The sequence below is a fragment of the Furipterus horrens genome, unplaced genomic scaffold (genome assembly GCF_987537825.1).
Source record: "Furipterus horrens unplaced genomic scaffold, mFurHor1.1.pri manual_scaffold_11, whole genome shotgun sequence".
NCBI lineage: Eukaryota > Metazoa > Chordata > Mammalia > Chiroptera > Furipteridae > Furipterus > Furipterus horrens.
This window is the reverse complement of record NW_028327181.1, coordinates 17376614-17395941: the sequence shown is the minus strand read 5'-3', so window position 1 is coordinate 17395941 and position 19328 is coordinate 17376614. Positions and strand designations below refer to the sequence as shown.

The window sequence follows — 19328 nt, the reverse complement described above, 5'->3', positions numbered from 1 at the left end:
GATTGATGGTAGCCATTCTGACAGGTGTATGATGATATCTCATTATTTTAATTTGTATTTCTCTGATGATTAGTGATGTTGAGCATCTCTTCATATGTCTATTGGCTATCTGCATGTTATTTTTGGAGAAGTGCCTATTCAGGTTACCTCTGCCCACTTTTTTAAATAATGTTTTTAAATCCTCACGTGAGCATATGTTTATTGATTTTATTTTATTTATTTATTTACTTTATTTTTTTAGAGAGAAGGGAAAGGAGAAAGAGAGGGAGAGAGACATCAATGTGTGGTTGCCTCTCATGCTCCCCCAAATGGGGACCTGGCATGCAACCTAGGCGTGCACCCTGACTGGGAATCGAACCAGTGACATTTGTTTCACAGGCCGTTGCTCAATCCACTGAGCCACAGCAGTCAGGTCTGCCCGTTTTTTAAATTAGATTGTTCGTGTTTTTGATGTTGAGTTGTATGAGTTCTTTATAAATTTTGAACACTTAACCCCTTTATTGATTCATCATTGGTGAATATCTTCTTCCATTCAGTAGGATTTTTGTTTTGTCAATGCTTTCTTTTGCTATGCAAAATCTTTTTAGTTTGATGTAGCCCCATTTGTTAATTTTTTTTCCCTTGCCTGGGGAGATATATCAGAAAAAATATTGCTATGATCCATGTTCAAGATTTTGCTGCCTATGTTTTCTTCTAGGAGTTTAATGGTTTTGAGTCTTACATTTAAATATTTAATCAATTTTGAATTTATTATTTTACATGATGTAAGAAAGTGGTGTAGTTTAAATTTTTTTTTTGCATGTATCTGCCCAGTTTTCCCAACACCATTTATTGAATAGACTATCTTTACCCCATTATATGAGGGGGACCCAAAAAATCAGAATGCGGGCCCCTTGTAGTATACACTCCCCCCATTAGGTGAGTGTTCTAGGAACCCATCTGTCCCAGTGTACCAGCTCGTGTTGTTGTGAGAGGCTGTGTTCATCTTCCATGAATTTTTTTGGAAGACTCAACCCCTTCGCCCATTTCATGATGGGGTGATTTACAAGCACACCTTCCTACACCACCTGAGGGTTCAGCAGTTTTTGACCAAAAATGGCATGTCCCCTGTGCCCCATGATCCCTATTCACACACACACTCCCTCTGAGCAACATTTCTTTTGTTTTCCAGGATGAAGAAATTCCTCAAAGAAAAACATTTTGCAGATGTGGAAGAGGTGAAACAAAAAATAGCAGAAGCACTAAAAGTCATTGAAACGGATGAGTTCAAAAACTGTTTTGAGCAGTGGAAAAAATGTCTCGATAGGTGTACTGCATCGGATGGAGAGGACTTTGAAGGTGAGTGAAGTTTAAACATGTCAGAATAAATACACAATTTTTTACAATAAATTCAGTTTTTTTTGGTCCCCCAATCGTATATTCTTGCCTCTTTTGTCAAATATTAATTGACCACATAGACATGGGTTTATTTCTGGGCTCTCTATTCTGTTTGCTTTGCTCTGTTTTCAAATTTGAGCTCAGTTAGCCACAAGAAACCCTTCTTGGTAGTTATCTTCTTTCTTGGAATCCACAATTTAATTAAACCTTTAAGTATATAGTTTAATTTCTGTGTCTTCTTTTTCTTTGAAATAATCTGACTAAAGCAGCCTGAAACCCTAGGTTTTTGCCAGACAAGCAAACAGGGTCCAGCAGCTGTTCTAGTCGATGGGTGGAAGCTTCAGGGCAGCCCCCTCTGGGCCGCCAGCCCACTCGTGTGTCATCCCCACGGGTCTGGAACACCGTGCGAGCTCTGAGGCAGCCGTCCCAGGTTGAGCAGTAATAATCAGCCTTGTCCCCAGGCTGGAGCCCAGAGATGCTCAGGGGGACCATGTCTCCTGACATCACTGAGAATCTGGGCAGGACTCTTGAAGGCCCAGGGCTGGGACCATGTATGAGAAGTTTGCGGGCACTTCCAGGAGCTGCTGGGAACAGGACACATGCACACCCCCAAAGTCTGTGCTGGTGGCTACCTGCCCCACGGTTCAGCCACTGCAGCCACCTGAGACAGGACAGACTGGGCCCAGGTCAGGAGGGAGGCACAGAGGAAGAGCCAGGAGTGTCAGTGAACAAGGACAGATTTAGGGTTTCCTGGTCCTTTCATCCCCAGCCCTTACACTGGCCTACGGTCACCTGTGCAGTGAGTGAAGTGAGAATGATGAGACCCCAGGCCATGGTGGAGACCCCCACGCCGATCTGTGTTTGGAGGCCCCTCAGCTGAGTTTGGGCTCCCCGCGTCCCTTCTGTTATCCTCTGCTGCCCAGGATGAGGGAGGGATTCTTCATGCCAACGAGCCCTGTCCCCGGCTGCCCTAACTCACGCTGGGGCTTGAATCCGACCTTGCTGCCAGGAACACTGATCCCACAAGGAGGTAGGGCTGTAGCACGGGGCGCAGACTGTGGGTCCCAAAGGGCCTGCGAGGACACATCTGCTGGGCACCAGTGAGCACAGAAAAGAGGACAGCGGACCAGGGGCAGGTGGTGGCTCCCAGCTGGGATCAAGGCACAGACCCGTCAGGAACAGACCACAGTGCCCTGTGCTGCCTTAGGCTCAGGGATACCTGTATGTTCTGTCTTCCCTGCTATCTGTTTTATTCCCCCCAAAGGACACAGCTGCACAGAGTACATGCACCAGCCATTTCTCATTTCTGCTCCCAGCTCTACTCCAGCGGGACTCACCTGCCCAGCTCATTGTGTTTATAGGACGGTCCTGGGAACTGGCCACCCTGATAGAGAGCTCCCTGGCCGCAGCAGAGCAGGAAGCCCACTGGGGAGTCAGCAGCCACCCTCCCTCCCAGGGCACCAGGATAAGCTCTCTCTTCCTTCTCCCCTGCCCAGACCAGAGCCTTGTCCCCAGATCCAGGTCCTGCCCTCAGAGCCCGGCTTTCTCCATCTGGATTTTCTCCTCTCTCAACCCTCCTGACACAGCCTTACAATAGATTCTGAGTGCTGACGGTAAAGAAATAATAATAATAATAAAAGGAGCATGGTTATATGTATAACCCACTCATATTACCTACCTGATCCAAGAGTGAATTCACAGACCGTAGCATCGATGTGTAAACTGTGTGGTAGAGACTTTTCCTCAGCAGAAACCTCTCCTTGGGGAAAACATTTTGCAAGTGACCACTATGGCCCTAAGTGACAGAGTGTCCATGAAAAGCTCATGTCTTTCTCACTGCTGTGCTCTAGACTTTCTTTGGGGGCCACTGCATAAGCTACAGTTCCTTAGCGTCACAGGAGAACACAGACCTGTGCCAACAGCACACAACGTGAACTGACCCTCCATGTGCTCGTTCCTGTGACTTCAGGTGGTCTCTAGAGTCAGCAAGTCATTCCTTAGTCTGGAATGACTCGCTTGCTGAGGAAGGATCGAGCTGATGAGAAAAGCAAGGCTTTCTTGCTTTGGGGTTCTGTCGGACATGAGATTGGGGTGCAGCGATGGAAACTGGTTTTCCCAGTAAAGAACTGCCCCCATCTCTCAACAGATATTTTGTTCCCTCTGGTTGATTTGAGTTTGTGTGCATGTGGACAAAGTGTCCCTATGTGTGCTCTCTGTGATTGGCTAAACTTAGAAATAAAAGGCAGATCAATTAACACAAGGGTAGTTGAAATCTATGGGTTCAACACACAAGTTTGGGACACCAAAGTGTACTCATATACTATAAATCATGTGCCAGGGAAGGGATGTGATGTTTGCAGCATCCTCTCTGGGGAGATAGAGATGGAAGTTGACATTTCTGCACATGTTTGCACCTCCCGTAGACCAGGACTGCTTCTGAGAGTGACGCACCCCGCAGTATCCACGCACAACATTAGAGGGCTGCGGTGTCTAGAAACCAGACCATGAATCCCTAAATACCTGCTGAGCTGCAGAAGCCAGGTGGGCCCTCAGGGATCTGGGGCCATGGAGAGGCATGTGCCCTGCTAGCAGCAGGGGGCACTGTGGGACTGCCCGGTGGTCCCTACAAAGCAGCTCAGTGAGGACTATTCATTCAAAGGAACTTTGTCCTGGAGGTGGGACCCTGTGCTCCTGCTGGGGACTCAGCAGCTGTGCCCTCTCTGGCCTGGCAGAGTCCCCTGAGCAGAGACCTTTGTGTTGTCTCAGCAGGTGCTTCCCCCCAGGGCTTTCCCAAGAGGTGAAGCCAACAATCCTCCTCCTCAGTGTGGGCTGTGAGCTCAGCGCCAGCGCCAGGGCTCAGGGGCTGTGCACCATGGCCTGGACTCCTCTCCTCCTCGTGCTCCTCTCTCACTGCTCAGGTAGGGACAAGCTCAGGGACCAGGCCTCATTTCTTAGACTCATTCCCTTTATTCTCAATCTCCTGAGAAGCTTTACTGTGGTTTCTGCATCTATGCTGTCAAGTGTGTGTGTTTGCAGGGTCCCTCTCGCAGACTGTGGTGACTCAGCCGCCCTCCCTCTCTGCATCTCCGGGAGCAACAGCCAGACTCACCTGCACCCTGAGCAGTGGCTTCAGTGTTGGTGGCTATGTTATACGGTGGTACCAGCAGAAGCCAGGGAGCCCTCCTCGGTATCTGCTGTACTACCACACAGACTCAGAGAAGCACCAGGGCTCTGGGGTCCCCAGCCTCTTCTAGGGATCCAAAGACACCTCGGCCAACGCAGGGCTCCTGCTCATCCCTGGGCTGCAGCCTGAGGAAAAGGCAGATTATTACTGTAATATATGGGATGACGACCCCAAGACTGACACAGTGTCGTAGACCCACAAGGAAAGGAGACAAAAACCTCCTCTCTGCTTTCCAAACCAGCCATAGACACGCCTGCTGACCTAGTCTAGCTCAGCAGTGACTTGTGTTGTCAGATTTTCTCTCGGCACCCGATTTCCTTGCCAGTAGTCCTGACAATGTCACACCTTTGTCTTCATTTCAAATTTTGGATTGATTTATTGCTCAGGCATCCCACTAGGAACAATATTCTACATCATATTTACAATATTTGCTGTACAGTCATTACATATGCATTACATACAGGCCTTGAGATTCACAGAAATTGTGTCTATCAAGTGCTTGCTCTTTTTAAAAACATTTCAGCACCGTCTTTGCTGGTGTGTACATGCAGGGAAACAGTTAGCCCCTGCTCCACGAGGGCAGCGCACAGGCTGAGTGAGTCTGGAGGACGCAGAGGACCTGGCTATGGTGTGTGCTGTCACAGTGTCCCTGTGAACAGCTCTCCCCCCGGAAACTAAACCCGTCAGATCGTGGTGGCAACCAGACCTGTGCAAGGACAGGTAGGTTGTTCAAGGACAAGTCATCCTCACAGACAGGAGCTGAAAGCACTAAAATACCTGGGAAGGTGCAAGCTCTCATGGCAGGGCCAGCAGGCTCCCTCTGCACCGTGAGCCAGACTGATGGCAGGGCAGTGGGGACAGGGTAAGGCAGCAGAGGTTTTTGTCTCACTTCTCCTCTGCCTGTGTCACTGTGGGTTACACGAAGCTACTCCCACTGCCATGGTCTGCTCCACAGTAGTAGTCAGCCTCGTCCTCTGTCTGGATGTTCTGGATGGTCAGGTACCGATCTGAGCCAGAGCCTGAGCCTGAGAAGCGATCAGGAACCCCGTCCCCCTTGGATCCAACAATACCACTGGTGCCCACTCGGAACAGGAACCGAGGGCCCTTCCCTGGGCCCTGCCGGTACCAATCCACACTGTAACCACTGTAGCCACTGCTCAGGGTGCAGGTGAGCTTGGCCGAGGCTCCCAGGGAGGCAGATGCAGACGGCGGCTGGGTCAGCACAGGCTGGGAGAAGGAACCTGAAACATAGACGCCCATTATGTTATAGAGGAAGGACAATGGAGAAGGACATTTCCAGCATGTGGGGGGAGGTCATATGGTGATCTGGGAGTCAGGACACTGACCTGTGCAGTGAAGGAGGAGGGTGAGGAGGGAGAGCGGAGTCCAGGCCATGGTGCAGATGCCCCAGAGCTTTGCTGAGGCTGACACACTGCTGCTCTCTTATCCCCACGGACCCAGGAGAAAGGGGCCTTCCATGCAAATTAGTTTCTCTCTTCTAGAAAATCAGACATCTCCCTGGGTCCCATGTGTCTCCCCTAGTGACTGAGTGTCATAACCTAAAGGGGTGGGCTTTGGCTGGGCCTGGCCTGAGGTTCCCCAGGGGCCCAGAGAGAGCACAGCTGCTAAGCCCAGTGAGCACTGAGCAGAGACAGGGGGGCGGCCTGGTGTCCCAGCTGAGAGCCCCACAGATGTTTCAGATACTAACTGTGTATAAAATGAAATCTACTAGTGCTGAAAGCAGATATAGTTTAGCCTTGAACTCATTTGCCAGGGTCCCCAGGAATTCAGTTCTCTTCCTACCTGATTCCTCCATGATGGGCATGCAGGATAAGGTGGCAGGTGTTTGTGAGGATGAGTTAGCAGGCAGGGTTTACTGGATTCACTAGAAAATAAGGAACCTGGGAAGAGAGGTTCAGACAGAGGGAGAGAATATGAGTGTCAAATCCAGGGAAGGTTTGGGAACATATCCATGATCTTTCTGATGGCAAGACCTGGTAATGAGCTCAAGAAGTCACAGGGCAGAAGGCTTGTAGGAAGGAAGCAAGAGAGAGCAGGATTTGGGAAGAAAATTCATGAATCAGAGAGGGTGACAGGGCAGGGGAAGATGGTGGGCACTTTAGGAAAGCCCTGGGGAGAAGCCATCAGCAGATGGGCAAGGGGGCAGCAGACTGTGCTGGGGATAAAGGGGAGCCCCTCCTACCTTTGCATCTGTCTTCTAATCAGCTCTGTGCACAGAATGGCATTTTATGAACCAAAATTATGAGCTGTGTGCCAGAACTTTTCTTAGATTCTTGTCTGGCATGAATCCCCCTGGTTTTATGGGCTTGTTACTATGAACCTATGTATGTGGATTTGGAGGCAGTTGGAAGTTGATTGAAAAGAATCTCAGGCTTCTCCCCAAACCCACTGAGTCAATCTGTTCAATGAGCGAGACCTCAGCGCTTCACCTACACAGCTGGGGGAGAAGCGCTGCTCTAACACAGGCTCTGAGCCAGTGCTGCATTTTGCATGTGAATGGCTTCTCACATCTCAGTCTTTTCTGCAAAACATAATGTGTGCAGCAACTAACCTCCTGTTTCCGTATTTGGGGCATTTTACCTCAGGAATAACGCACTGGAGGCTTCCCAGTGAGACTGCTCAGACCTTGGAAGATCTAATGAAATGACCGAAAGTGTGTTAGTAATCACAAGAGGATCGTTATGTTTTTCTAATATTGATATTGGTAAGCAACCAAAACTAGCAAAAAGTATAATTTTCCATTAGTATTTACAATTTTAATTATATTCAGCAGTCACTGAAACATTTCTTATACTTTTAAACACATGGAGAATTACTTACATCTTTCTTAAATGACAGTAGCAGTAAAAAGTGAATTACAAGCAAATAGGATAATCATAGTTGTGGAATTTTGAGTTCAAAGCTGTAAGAAATGCACTAAAATTTAAAAACAGTCCAGGTCATGGTGGAGACTTTCTAAGATCCTGTGGCCTCAGGCTGCTGCTGGTCCCTGGGGTGCCCCTTTATCTCCTCAGCTCCATTGGGAAGAAGTGCCTTTGGTGGGGCATTATGAAATACGAGCCCACAGTACCACCCAGTTCTGGGTTCTCTGTCCAGTTTGTAGCTTCCCTCTCAGGAAGAGGCTGAGGTCCCTTGAGAGGAAGCACCTGCTGTCACTCTAACTCAGGCAGTGAATATGGGCACATGGTCCATTCAACTAGAACCATTTGAGTTGGTTTCAGACTTGGCAGCTGAGAAGATCTACAGCGCCCCCTAGTGACGTCTCAAGGGAGGTTAACGATGGTGGGGGGAACTACGCAAAATGATGGCTCCTTTTCTCTTTCAACATACAAATCAACAAACATATAACAAGCAAATAAATAAATATCAGGTAAAATTATTAATATTGAACGGTTTTATATTTTATCTAAATAAATAAACGGCAGGTAAGAGATTAATATTTTTAAAACATTTTTCTTCAGTGCACATGGAAATGAAAGTACAGTCTATGACCATGGTTTGAGTGGGAAAGTGTTACCAGCTGTTATAGCACCTCCTGCAACACAGAAGCTACGGTTTGGGCTGCCATCCTCAGAGGAGGGTGTAATGTATATTTTTATACCTCTGTGTGTGTTCGTGTGAAAACTTAATGTTATAATACTTTTACACTTCCAGTAAACTTGAAAAGTAACTACAAAAAACTTGTACAGAAATTTCAACCACATTCTCCTAACATTAAAACCTTGAAGAGCCACAGTCATGTTTAAATCTTGGAACAATAACATCAACTAAACTGAAGGTTTTATGCAGATGTTAAAAGTTTTCCCATTAATATCATTTTCCTGTTCCTAGATCCAATCCAGGAATCTAATAATGCAATGATCATTGCAGGAAAAAAAGTAAATATCCTTTTAATTTAATTTATTTTGTATTGAGTTAACATAAACATTTTCTAATAAGAGTTTTTATAGAGATGGGGAAAATAAAGCAAACTGAAATTTCTCTTTTATTCTCCTCCTCCTCACAGCCCAGGATGCCGTAGGGCACAACCCCCAGCCCAGCACCCCCTGTTCCTGTTCGCAGGCTGGCACTCAATCCACTGAGCCACACCAGCCAGGGCATGTAAGAAGAGTCTTACAGAGAACAGTGGTGTTTCTGAGTCTCAGTGTTGTTTGATACGTTGGTAGCTGAGCACACTCCCCATCTTTATAGGCAGAGAGGAAGCGAGAAAGCCCATTTGTGCAAGAGTCACACTGGATAGATGGACACACTGTGGTAGAGACTGGAGCAGGCAAACAATTATGAACCATGGGACAGGAGAACAGGACCGTGGCGCCCCTTCTCCACGGTGCGTTGACCATTTCCACCTTCTCTTTTTTTCCTTTTGCTAAGGTTGAGCTATTCTTAGCATAGGAATAGATTTTGGTTTTATTTTCCAGTGGGTTTACATCCCTGTGTGAATGCTATTACCCATGTAGAGCTAACAGTGATGGTTGGTCTCATCCTCTGGTGGATCCCTATGATGATGAAGGCAGCTTTGTTTCCAGCGATGGATCCAGAGAAACAAGCAGAGACCCCAGAGGATTCTGTAGATGAGCGTGTGTGGAGCCTGGCCTGGGGTCTGCTATTACCAGCTGGGGTAGTTACTACTAGAGACTGACCTGGAGCTAAGGCCACAGGTGGGTGTGACTGTTTGTCCTGGAGACACTGACAGTGACAGCTCCTGAGTCACCATAGTCTGAGAATTCGCACTTCAAACCAACAGGAGTGTGACAGATGTTATTATGGGAGGAAAGGGTAACCCCGAGATATTTCTTTTATGTGCCTCACAGGATGCAGAGTTTTTTCTCCTGATCTGAGCAGTAAGTGAGGAGCCCGAGCAGAAGCACCATCCAGGCCATGGTGGGGACGCTCACAGGATGTGGTCTCAGGCTCCTGGGCTGCAGCGTGGTGCCCAGGGTCTTTTTCATGCTTCCCAGACCCACGAGGAGGTAAAGTTGCTTCATGCAAATCAGCTTCCCCTCTCTTCCTGTCCCAGTGTCACTATGATGTCCTCTGGGGAGATCTTGATAAAGGGAGATGCTGGACCTCACACAGACCAGTGACTGCACAGTGACTGAGACACTGAGTGAGGGGGGCTGTCTTTCACCAAATCAGCTTCCCTAGGTTCCTGGTGACCTCAGTCCTAATTTCTTCTCTGGAAAGCTGCAGGTCTGAATGGTGACCTGTGTGAGGTCTCACCCTCCTGCCCCAATAATCTTGTTTTTCCTGAACCTAACCCTGTCCTTCTGAATATTTTCTGGCCTCTCTAGTAACATCCCTTTTTGCCCTCTTTGTGGGGTCCCCTCCCTTCAGCACTGAGACCACTAGGAAGTCACAGAGCCAGTGTTAGGGGTGTGAAGGGACAGGGGTCTCTTACTGACACAATCCTGTAAACTCTCCAAGTACAGCAGTCAGGGGCCAAGGTTGGAGCTGTACTGGCAGGTGGTAGAAAGGCTGGGACAACGCACTTCTTGTGCCCAGGTGACAAAAATGAAGGGCAGTGCAAGTGTACCCCACCAACATCCTTCGCTTTCCCCCCCAATGAAACTCCTGTTCAGTGAGTGAGGAGGGTGAAGAGCAGAGGGATCTGGGTCATGATGGGGAAGCCCCAGAGCTCTGCTTGCTCAGGCCTAGTTGCTGGAACTGAGCCGCTCTCATCACCAAGTTTCTCTGGTCCTATGTCCCACAAGACTCATGGGACGTGTTTCTTCATGCAGATTTGTTCCTGAGGTGTGACCGTCCCTTTCTTTATACCTGGACACCAGGCTGGAAAAAGAACTCTAGGAAGGAGGGAGGATGAAATACGAAGCAAGTGAGAGCCAGAGCCCAGACCTCACATGGCCCCTGTGAATCCCAAGGATGCAGTGCCCATAACAGGTCGATTCCAAAGGACTTTCCTACATTGTAGTCCTCATATGGGCACGCTGTCCTCATGCTGCCCATTCAGCTATCTGTGAGAGGAAGTCTCTTTGAATTCCTGCTGTGTAGAGATGAACACAGGTTGAGTCAGTAATTTGAGCAATAACTCAGATAAAACACCATAGAGCCTTGAATGCTCATAACTTGAGAAAAGCAATACCTATAGCACATGGAAAGGTAGTCAATATCACTGGTCACTAGAGAAATACAAATTAAAACAGAACTAAGAGCCCCAGCTCATGTGGCTCAATTGGTTAGGTGTCATCCTGCAAAGCAAAAGGTCGCTGGTTCGAATCCTGATAAGGGCACATGCCTGGGTCACAAGATTGATCCCCAGTCAGGGCATGTACAAGAGGCAACCAATCAACATTTCTCTCTAAAACTTCAGTGAGATATCACTTCACCCAAACTAGAAGGGCTCTAATAAAAGGAGACATATTAACAACAGTTGGGGAAGATGTGAAGAAGTCAGAATCCTGCGATATCGCTGGTAGAAATGTAAACCAATCCAGCCATATTGCAAAACTTCTAACAATCTCTCACAATTATAACAGAAAGTTATTGTATGTCTCAGTAATTCCACTTCTGGTGTCTACCCAAGATAAATGAAAACGTATCTACTCAAAATAAATGATAACTTGTACAAATATATCCTTGGCAGCACTACCCATAATAGCCAAAGATAAAAAACAACTCAAATGTCCATCAGCAGATGCTGGGTAAACAAACTTTGGTGTGCTGAGGCACTGAAGTATTATTTGGTGAAAAAAAATTTTTTTTTAAAAAGGGTTACTGACTCATGCCATAGCATGGGTGGGACGTCAAGTACATTATTCAGAAGAATTTTAAAGGAAACAAGATAGCCACAAAGGACTATCTATTTTCTGCTTCCATCTATATAAAATATATAAAATAGAAAATAAATATATAAATACAGAAAGTGGGTCAGCAGTTGCCTGGGACTGATGGAGGTGTCATGAGGTGTGATTACTAATGGATGGGGACTTCTTCTGAGGGATAATGATAATGTCCTAAAATCAGAGTATGGGATGGTTACACTACTCTGTATATATGTTAAATACTATTGTTTGTACAGATTAAACCAGTGAAACTTATGGCATGCAAGTTATAGCTCAATAAAGTTATGATAAAAAATAATATGAGAAGGATCACCTGTCACTAAGTCTTTAAAGTGGGTCTTTGTTAAAAACATCAGACCTTCAGAGTTGGATGCTCTAGGTCAGCCACAATCACCACTTTTGGCTGTCACGGACACTGATGGGGGTGATCACAGGGAACAGGGGCAGGTTTTTGTCTCAGTTCCCCACGGGTCTGGAGGACTGTGTGATTGCTGATGCCTTTGTCCCACGTCGAACAGTAATAAACAGCCTCATCCTCGGGCTGGAGGCCCGTGATGGTCAGCACAGCCGTGTTACCGGACTTGGAGCCAGAGAACCGATCTGGGATCCCTGAGGGCCGAGAGCTTCCAAGCATCACAGTTTTGGGGGCAGCACCAGGAATCTGTTGGTACCAGCCTGCACCATAGTATCCAACATTGTTGCTGTTTCCAGTGCAGGAGAGGGTGACCTTCTGTCCCACAGACCCTGACGCTGAGGTTTCCTGTGTCAGCCCAGACTGCGCCCAGGACCCTGGAACAAAAGGGTAGAGACACAGAGATGTGAGACTAGGGTTATTTCTCACAGCGTGTTCTCAGTAAAAGAGAAGACAATGTGTCCCAGGCGTCCCCCATAACCACTTCTGCTTCCCTCAGACAGTCACCTGAGCAGTGAGCAAGGACGGCGAGGAGGAGAGGGGTCCAGGCCATGGTGGAGGTGCCCCACGCTCTGCTTCTGAGCCCACAAGTGAGTGAACTGCACAGTGTCTCTTATCTTCTCCCCTCGTGGGAGGGCAGAGAGGAACCCTTCATGCAAATTGTTTCCTCCCCCTGGTGTCCCTGGGGATAAAGGTGGTGAAAGCTGAGTGTGGGTGGGGCTGCGGGAGCCTCTCCTGGGGCTCTGGTTGGTCACAGCTGCTGGTCCCCAGTGAGCACAGAGCAGAGGCCACCTGCTTCAGCCCTAGTTTTCCAGCTGAGATCCCTCCCCCACAGACCCTCAGGGACAGGCCCACAGCGCCCCCTGCTGCTTCAGAGTCCAGACTCACTGCTGACTGGGATGGACAGGCAGGAGCTTAGTACAGAGAGTGAGACTCTGGACTTCAGTCCCGCCTGGCACACTACCCACCCCACACAGGACAGGGCCTTCTCACTGTACTGCAGGTGTCCCCACACCTCACTCCTCACCTTAAAGACATGACCTCCTCAGCGTGAGGTCATCCTCCTGCTCCTCCTACCATTTAGATAATTATGTTGTTGGGACCATAGGTGCCTGAGCCCTCAGAGTGCATGTGTCCTCCATTCAGAGAACGGAAGGGCAGAGGGTATAAACACCCCTTCACGCCCTCTATTTCAGGGCCTGGGGTGGCCAGCTCCTCTCTCTCCCCTCATACTTTACTTCCCACCACGGCGGCTCAGTATCCACAAACCTCTTCAACGGTCTCATCTTCACCTGTGATGAGGCCTGGGTCCATTGATAACCATGCCCAGGGGACTTCTCTAGGCAGAGACCAGAATTATTAGGAAGTGAGATCTGCTTTCTTGTCGCTCTTTCCCCTGAGAGCATCCGCATGAGATAGTCAATAACACTTCCCTCCCAGGAGGCAGCCAGGACCCCACAGCCCCTACGGGGTACACCAGGGTGAATGGGTCTGTCGCACCACCTGAGGCGTGCATCGGGATGGGATTGGATCTTTAGGGATGTGCAGAACATTGAAGTTGCAAGAAGAGTGTTCAGTATCATGACACTGAAGTCCGTGGTGCCCTGTCTGAGCCTTCTTCCACTGTCTACAATGCGTATTTATTTGCTCAATGCATCCTGCTCTAAACCTTACTTTTTGTCAGACTCATATTCTACTCATATAAAGAACAGCAATACAATGAGTTCCATAGTGTCTTAACCTAATCAATTTTGTGGTAATAATAGCATTATATGAATTATATATATTTTAATATGTAAATATAGATACTTTTTATACAGTCACTCTCCACTCTCACTAATTAACTTCAGAAATGCATATTGTATTCCTGTGAGGGCTTAATGCTTTCCTCTGAATAATTCACAGAAAACATCACCCCACTCTATTGACTAGGAATCACATGAAGACCAAAGGATGCCCATGGCTATGACAATTTCTTTTTTGCTTATTATAGCACTGATTATCTGAAACATGATGATATTTATTAGTTGCTTAGTATTTTTTTAAATTAACAAAAAATTAAGTCTGTGAATCAGAGAACAAAACACAACTATTCTCTTTCTTTAACCTGTGGTTCAAACATGTGTGCCCCTCTTGCATATGGACCATAATCATCCGACCAAATTCCCAACCAGAAGAATGGGAGCCATCCTAGACCCATCCATATAACCCACATTAAACTTCCAAGCAATGCCTAAGACCAGCGTTTTCCACAAAGGAAATGATCTTGAATCTTCTCTACTCTCCTCATCTTTGCTATACTCAGCTAGGTCTGGACACTATCTTCTCCAGGATGGGACAAATAGACCCTAACCTGTCTCCCTGTCCTGCTCATTTTATTCTCATTGCAGCTGGAAATTTAGTAAGCAGACACCAATGTATGCATGTCACTCCTCACCTGACAGTCCTTTGGTGACTATTTTTTTCCTTCTTAGCGTAAGTCCTCACAACAATCTGACCTCTACCTGCCTCTTCAACTCTCCTGCCACTTTCTAAGGAGGCCCTCCTGATATCCTTCCTTACTCCAATAATTAAATGCATGGTCTAAAGTAACTATTCCCACTTATTTGAGTGACCAGTATCTCTTTCTTTGCATCATTCTCACTCCTGCTTATTTTGAAAATCCCAAATTGGACACTGCTCTTATTGATTAGGCTTTCTGGCCCAATTCCCCACCCACCTTCCATCCCAAACCTACACAGGCACCGTCTCACGTGCGTGCTTGTGTTTCACTTACTTTTTCTCTCATTGCACATCTTCAGTGGCCAGGAAGAAGCAGATATAGAACTGTAAGTACACAATTGGCATATTTTTCAGTTTGGTTGTAATTCAGAAGAGATTTATAACTTTTTCAGATAAAAATATACTTTTGTCGCATCCCTGAAGCATCCAAGCGTATTTCCCAGAATGAAGGATTCAGACCTCTCTCCTCCATAGACCAGCCCCAGAGCGCCCCCTGCCGGACCCACATTACAATCTCTCTCGGTCTTTCTGTCCCACCTGAAGAAAACGGGTACAAGATCCATGATTCTGGACTGTTTCACCAATCACTCTGGGTCTCACTGGTTCGGGATCCTGGAATATTTGTTCACACAGAAAAGAGAAGAGACTGTTCCGCCTTCTCCAGGATACACCTATGGGATCTTTGCAAAAACCTGAGTTTGTGGAATCTTTGATTTCACAACAATATGAAGTTACTTAAACAGAATGTCTCTCTCGACTTGAGAGAGGAGGTTAAAGCTTAAAGCAAAGGGAGGTTGATCCTAAATGTGCACCCAAACCACTGGCTCATAGAGTCTCACAGTGACCCACGTGATGGGCTACGGGTCCACCTGACAAGAGGATGTTACCCTCTGGATCCCACTCCCGTCCTTCTTTTGACTCTCTTGTTCCTTGGACTTTGCTAATTGGTGCCCATTATTGGGCCATTTTTTATTAAAGAGCTGACTACCCTTCCAAGTATGTATGTCAAGCAGACTAATGCCCAGTTAAAAGCCACTGTGAGGGTGGTGTTGGGAGTTTTGGTCAAGATCTGATGTACTTGCTTCACCCCCACACTCCCCAGTGATCCCCTGAGCAGTTCAGTACTCCAGCAGTGGCTGGCAGGGGTGGATTTTGTTACTTTTTTAATAAATGTAAAGCCCAAAAGATGTTTATAATCATTCAGAGCAGTAAAGAGATCAAAGCTGCTCTTTATCCAGTGTCTCCCAGCATTACTAAGGACACGGGATCCTGTGACACTGGACATAATTGCATCACCACACAATCAATGCTAATTGCTGCCATACAAAGTGTCCCCAGGACAAGCAAGGTGTCTCCTCTCTACAGAAAGGCTCAGCTGGTCCAAGCTTCCCAAACTCAGGTTCAGGAGGGGCGATCATCTTCACTTGGCACCACCTGAAAATGCAAGCATCCCAATGCCATGTGGTGTCCCCCCATCGGGCTTTATTGGAGAAATTTACAACAGTGGGCTCAGCACATCCACAGCCCTTTTACTCTCCCCTGAGCCTCACGAGAAACAGATGTGGTCGCGGCCAGGGGCAGCTGGATGGGTTTGGGGTTGTCCTCCTCAGGAAGCACCCTGTCCTCCATCTGAGAGGCTCTGTCTACAATAAATGAAGTGGGTGAGAGGTCATGCAGGCAGACGTGATGGAGGCGAGTCAGCAGCAGCTCAGGGGAGATGCCTGTGCCTTAACTCTGTGTTCATGGCACCTGGAGACTCGAGAGACTGAGATCACTGGGGGAGGCACGGACGGCATTCCAGGCCAGCTCAGGCCAGGCCACGCTGAGAGAGACATCCGAGTCACCTACAGACAGCTGTTTCACGTAAGTAGGATCTGAAGCCGATACAAATAGGCAAACCTGTCCTCGGAGACAGAAAAGAGGAACAAGGATGGTGCTCCTGAGGAGCCATTTCTAGGAACCCCTCAGCCGCTCACCTGTGCAGAGAGAAGGGTGGAGGGAGGAAGACTCTAGGCCAGGGCTGGAGTGTCCCCAGAGTTGGCTTCCTGACCCATTAATGTGTGACATAGCTCCCCCACATATCCCTGGTCCTAAAATTTTTATCGATTGTGTCTTCTTCAACTGAGTGTCCCCAAACTCTGAATGTCTCCAGCCTTGCTGACATCTTGGTCTGACCCTTGTCACATTGGGAGGAAGAAAGGCAATGATTACAGATCCTGCTTTAGTGAGGAGGGAGCCCTTTTTTAAAAATCCTCACCCGAGGATATGTTTATTGATTTGAGAGAGAGAGAAATGTGAGAGAGAGAAATATAAGAGAGAAACATTAATCAGTGGCCTCCTGTGCAGTCGAACCCACAATCTTTATGGTGCACGGGGTGATGCTCCAAGCAACTGATCCACCAGCCAGGGAAGTGAGGGAGCCTTTTGCTGACATCCTGGCACACATGCAGGGGTCACACACAATCATATTTCAATGTGGAGAAGATTCTGTTTGCTTAGCATCCCTGGAGCCAGAGAAACCTGCTTCCTCTGAGCCCCAGGAGGAGAGCACAGTTTGCAGAAACAGGCCACAGTGAGCACATGAAGACGGAATACAAACTCACTCCTGGCGCAGTTTCCTGGGAGACGGGCTTGGGGCGCTTTGGACCCAGTGACCCACCAGAGCCCTCAGGCTACTCACACAACTGATTCAGGCCTAGACCCTGGGCTGGGCACCTCCTTCCTTGTCTCTCATGCCCCTGAGTTTATGGAGCCCTGAGACCTGACTTTGCCCATGTAGACGTGAGCAGGTTGAAAAGATTTTAACAATGGGTAAACTTTTAACTAATGAAAATAAGAAAAAAACAAAAACAAAAATGCACATCCAAAGGTCTAAGGAAAAGACTGGCCAACTGAAGAAGTGACAATAAATGTCACCCTGAATTAAACTTGGTCCCAGGCAGATCAGGGGTGACAGCCACAGGCAGAAAGAGCACAATAAGGGTTTTGGTCTCACTTCCCCGTGACTCTGGAGCACTGTGTAAGTGCTACTGCCGCCGTGCCATGTATTACAGTAATAGTCAGCCTCGTCCTCAGGCTGCAGCCCAGAGATGAGCAGGAGCCCTGCGTTGGCCGAGGCGTCTTTAGATCCTGAGAAGCGGCTGGGGACCCCGGAGCCCTGGTGCTTCCTTGAGTCTGAGTAGTAGTACAGCAGATACCGGGGAGGGCTATCTGGCTTCTGCTGGTACCACCGTATACCATAGCTGCCAACACTGAAGCCACTGCTCAGGGTGCAGGTGAGTCTGGCTGTTGATCCCGGAGATGCAGAGACAGAGGGTGGCTGAGTCAGCACAGGCTGCGAGAGGGAACCTGTAAACACAGACACATCAGAGGGAACAGAAGGGTCAAGGTGCAGGTGCTCTGTGTCCTTGAGACCTGTCCCTACCTGCGCAGTGAGAGAGGAGCACGAGGAGGAGAGGAGCCCAGGCCATGGTGCACACAGCCGTGCTGGAACCCCAGAGCTAGAGCTCTGTTGTCCGGGTTTCTTTTATCTTCTTCACTGGCCTCAAATAGGAGGGGCTGCTCACACAAATCTGTTTCCCTTCCTGGAGGACCTGGTGAGTCTCAGAGTCTCCCCCTGGGAGGTACTTGGGAGGAAACAGCTGCTGGGACCTTACACAGACCAGGGAGCAGGAGACTCTGCCCAGCCCAGAGGACTCAGACGCTGAGTCCTAATCAGCAAACAGGCACCAAAGCCCCAGCCCTGGGGAATTTGGGGGATTGCACAGCAGAGAGTGCCCACTGAGCATAGGGAGGACCCACTGGGCCCCCCACTACCCACTTTTCAAACTTTGGTTTATGGAAATGATGTTAGAGATGTAGGCCTGATGGCGGGACCACTGTCACTCTCTAACATCCACGGGCCACAACCCCTGCTCTGTGCAAAAGTAATTGATATTATCAAACAGCTCTTTCCATCTGGGGAGCTTCTAGATTCCTGCAAGCAAGAGACGTGGATGAATCGACCACTGTACAAGGCAGAACCACAGGAGATGAGAATGCAGAGGGTTCTGGGAGCAAAGACCCAAGTAGGCACAGGAGGAGGTGATCAGTGATCCGGGGTCTGAATGGCGATTGAGGGTCCTGCTGGCGCACAACAAAGGGCCCAATATTCTGAGAAGATGTGAGGATTCTTAGACATTTAGCAGAATTCGCAAACACTCAGAGACATGAAATAGAGTCAGTTTGAGGAGCAGACAGAAGAACATCTAGGTGCCCATTGCACTGGCCTGATGGCAGGTAACAGTAATTGTAGCCAGACTGCAGAGAAGTTTCTCGATCATAAGGAGGGGATGGAGGTATATTTAGGACAACTTTAATGAGGTATAATTTTCATACAATCAACTGCCCATAATTAAATGTATAATGTGATAAATTCTCACATATGTGAATCCATCACCACAATCAAGATAATAAATATATCTGCTACCCTTAAACATGTCCATATGCCCCCTTTGAAGTCCCTGCCTCCTGTCACCCCCTCTCCAATCTCTAAGAAATCCTTGATGTTCTCTTTATCATTTACATGTCATAGTTTTTATATAAATAGAACTTTATTTTTTGTATTTTTCTGGCTTCCTTTATTTAGCATAATTTTTTGAGGTCTGGTCATGTTTTGCATGTATACATAGATCATTCCTTGCTCAATAGCATCCCATTACATGGCTATGCCACAGTGTGTTTATCCATTCACCTGTTGGCAAGCCTTTGGGGTGTTTCCACATTGGGACATTATGCATGAAGTGTTATTTATATTATAAATCAATCAATCAGTCAACTTATATATGTGTGTTGCTATATAAGTATTAATAATATAAATATTTAATATATTAATAAATTTAAATCTTAATGTATATATTCGTGTGTATTTTAAATGAATAAATCTGCTATGCATATTTGTGGACAAATCCTTGTATGACTATGCACTTTATTTTTCATGGGTAAAGAAAATAGCTGAATCATAAGGGAGGCATACATTCAACCTTATTAAAAA

General features: G+C 47.4%; 1 gene segment (V, D, J or C); it reads right to left on the bottom strand.

Moving 5' to 3' along the window:
• Positions 1-5448: 5448 nt before the first annotated feature.
• On the bottom strand, positions 5449-5996 carry LOC149997088 (immunoglobulin lambda variable 9-49-like). The segment is given in 2 exon segments: positions 5449-5802; positions 5908-5996. Coding segments are annotated over 2 exon segments (375 nt in total).
• Positions 5997-19328: the final 13332 nt, after the last annotated feature.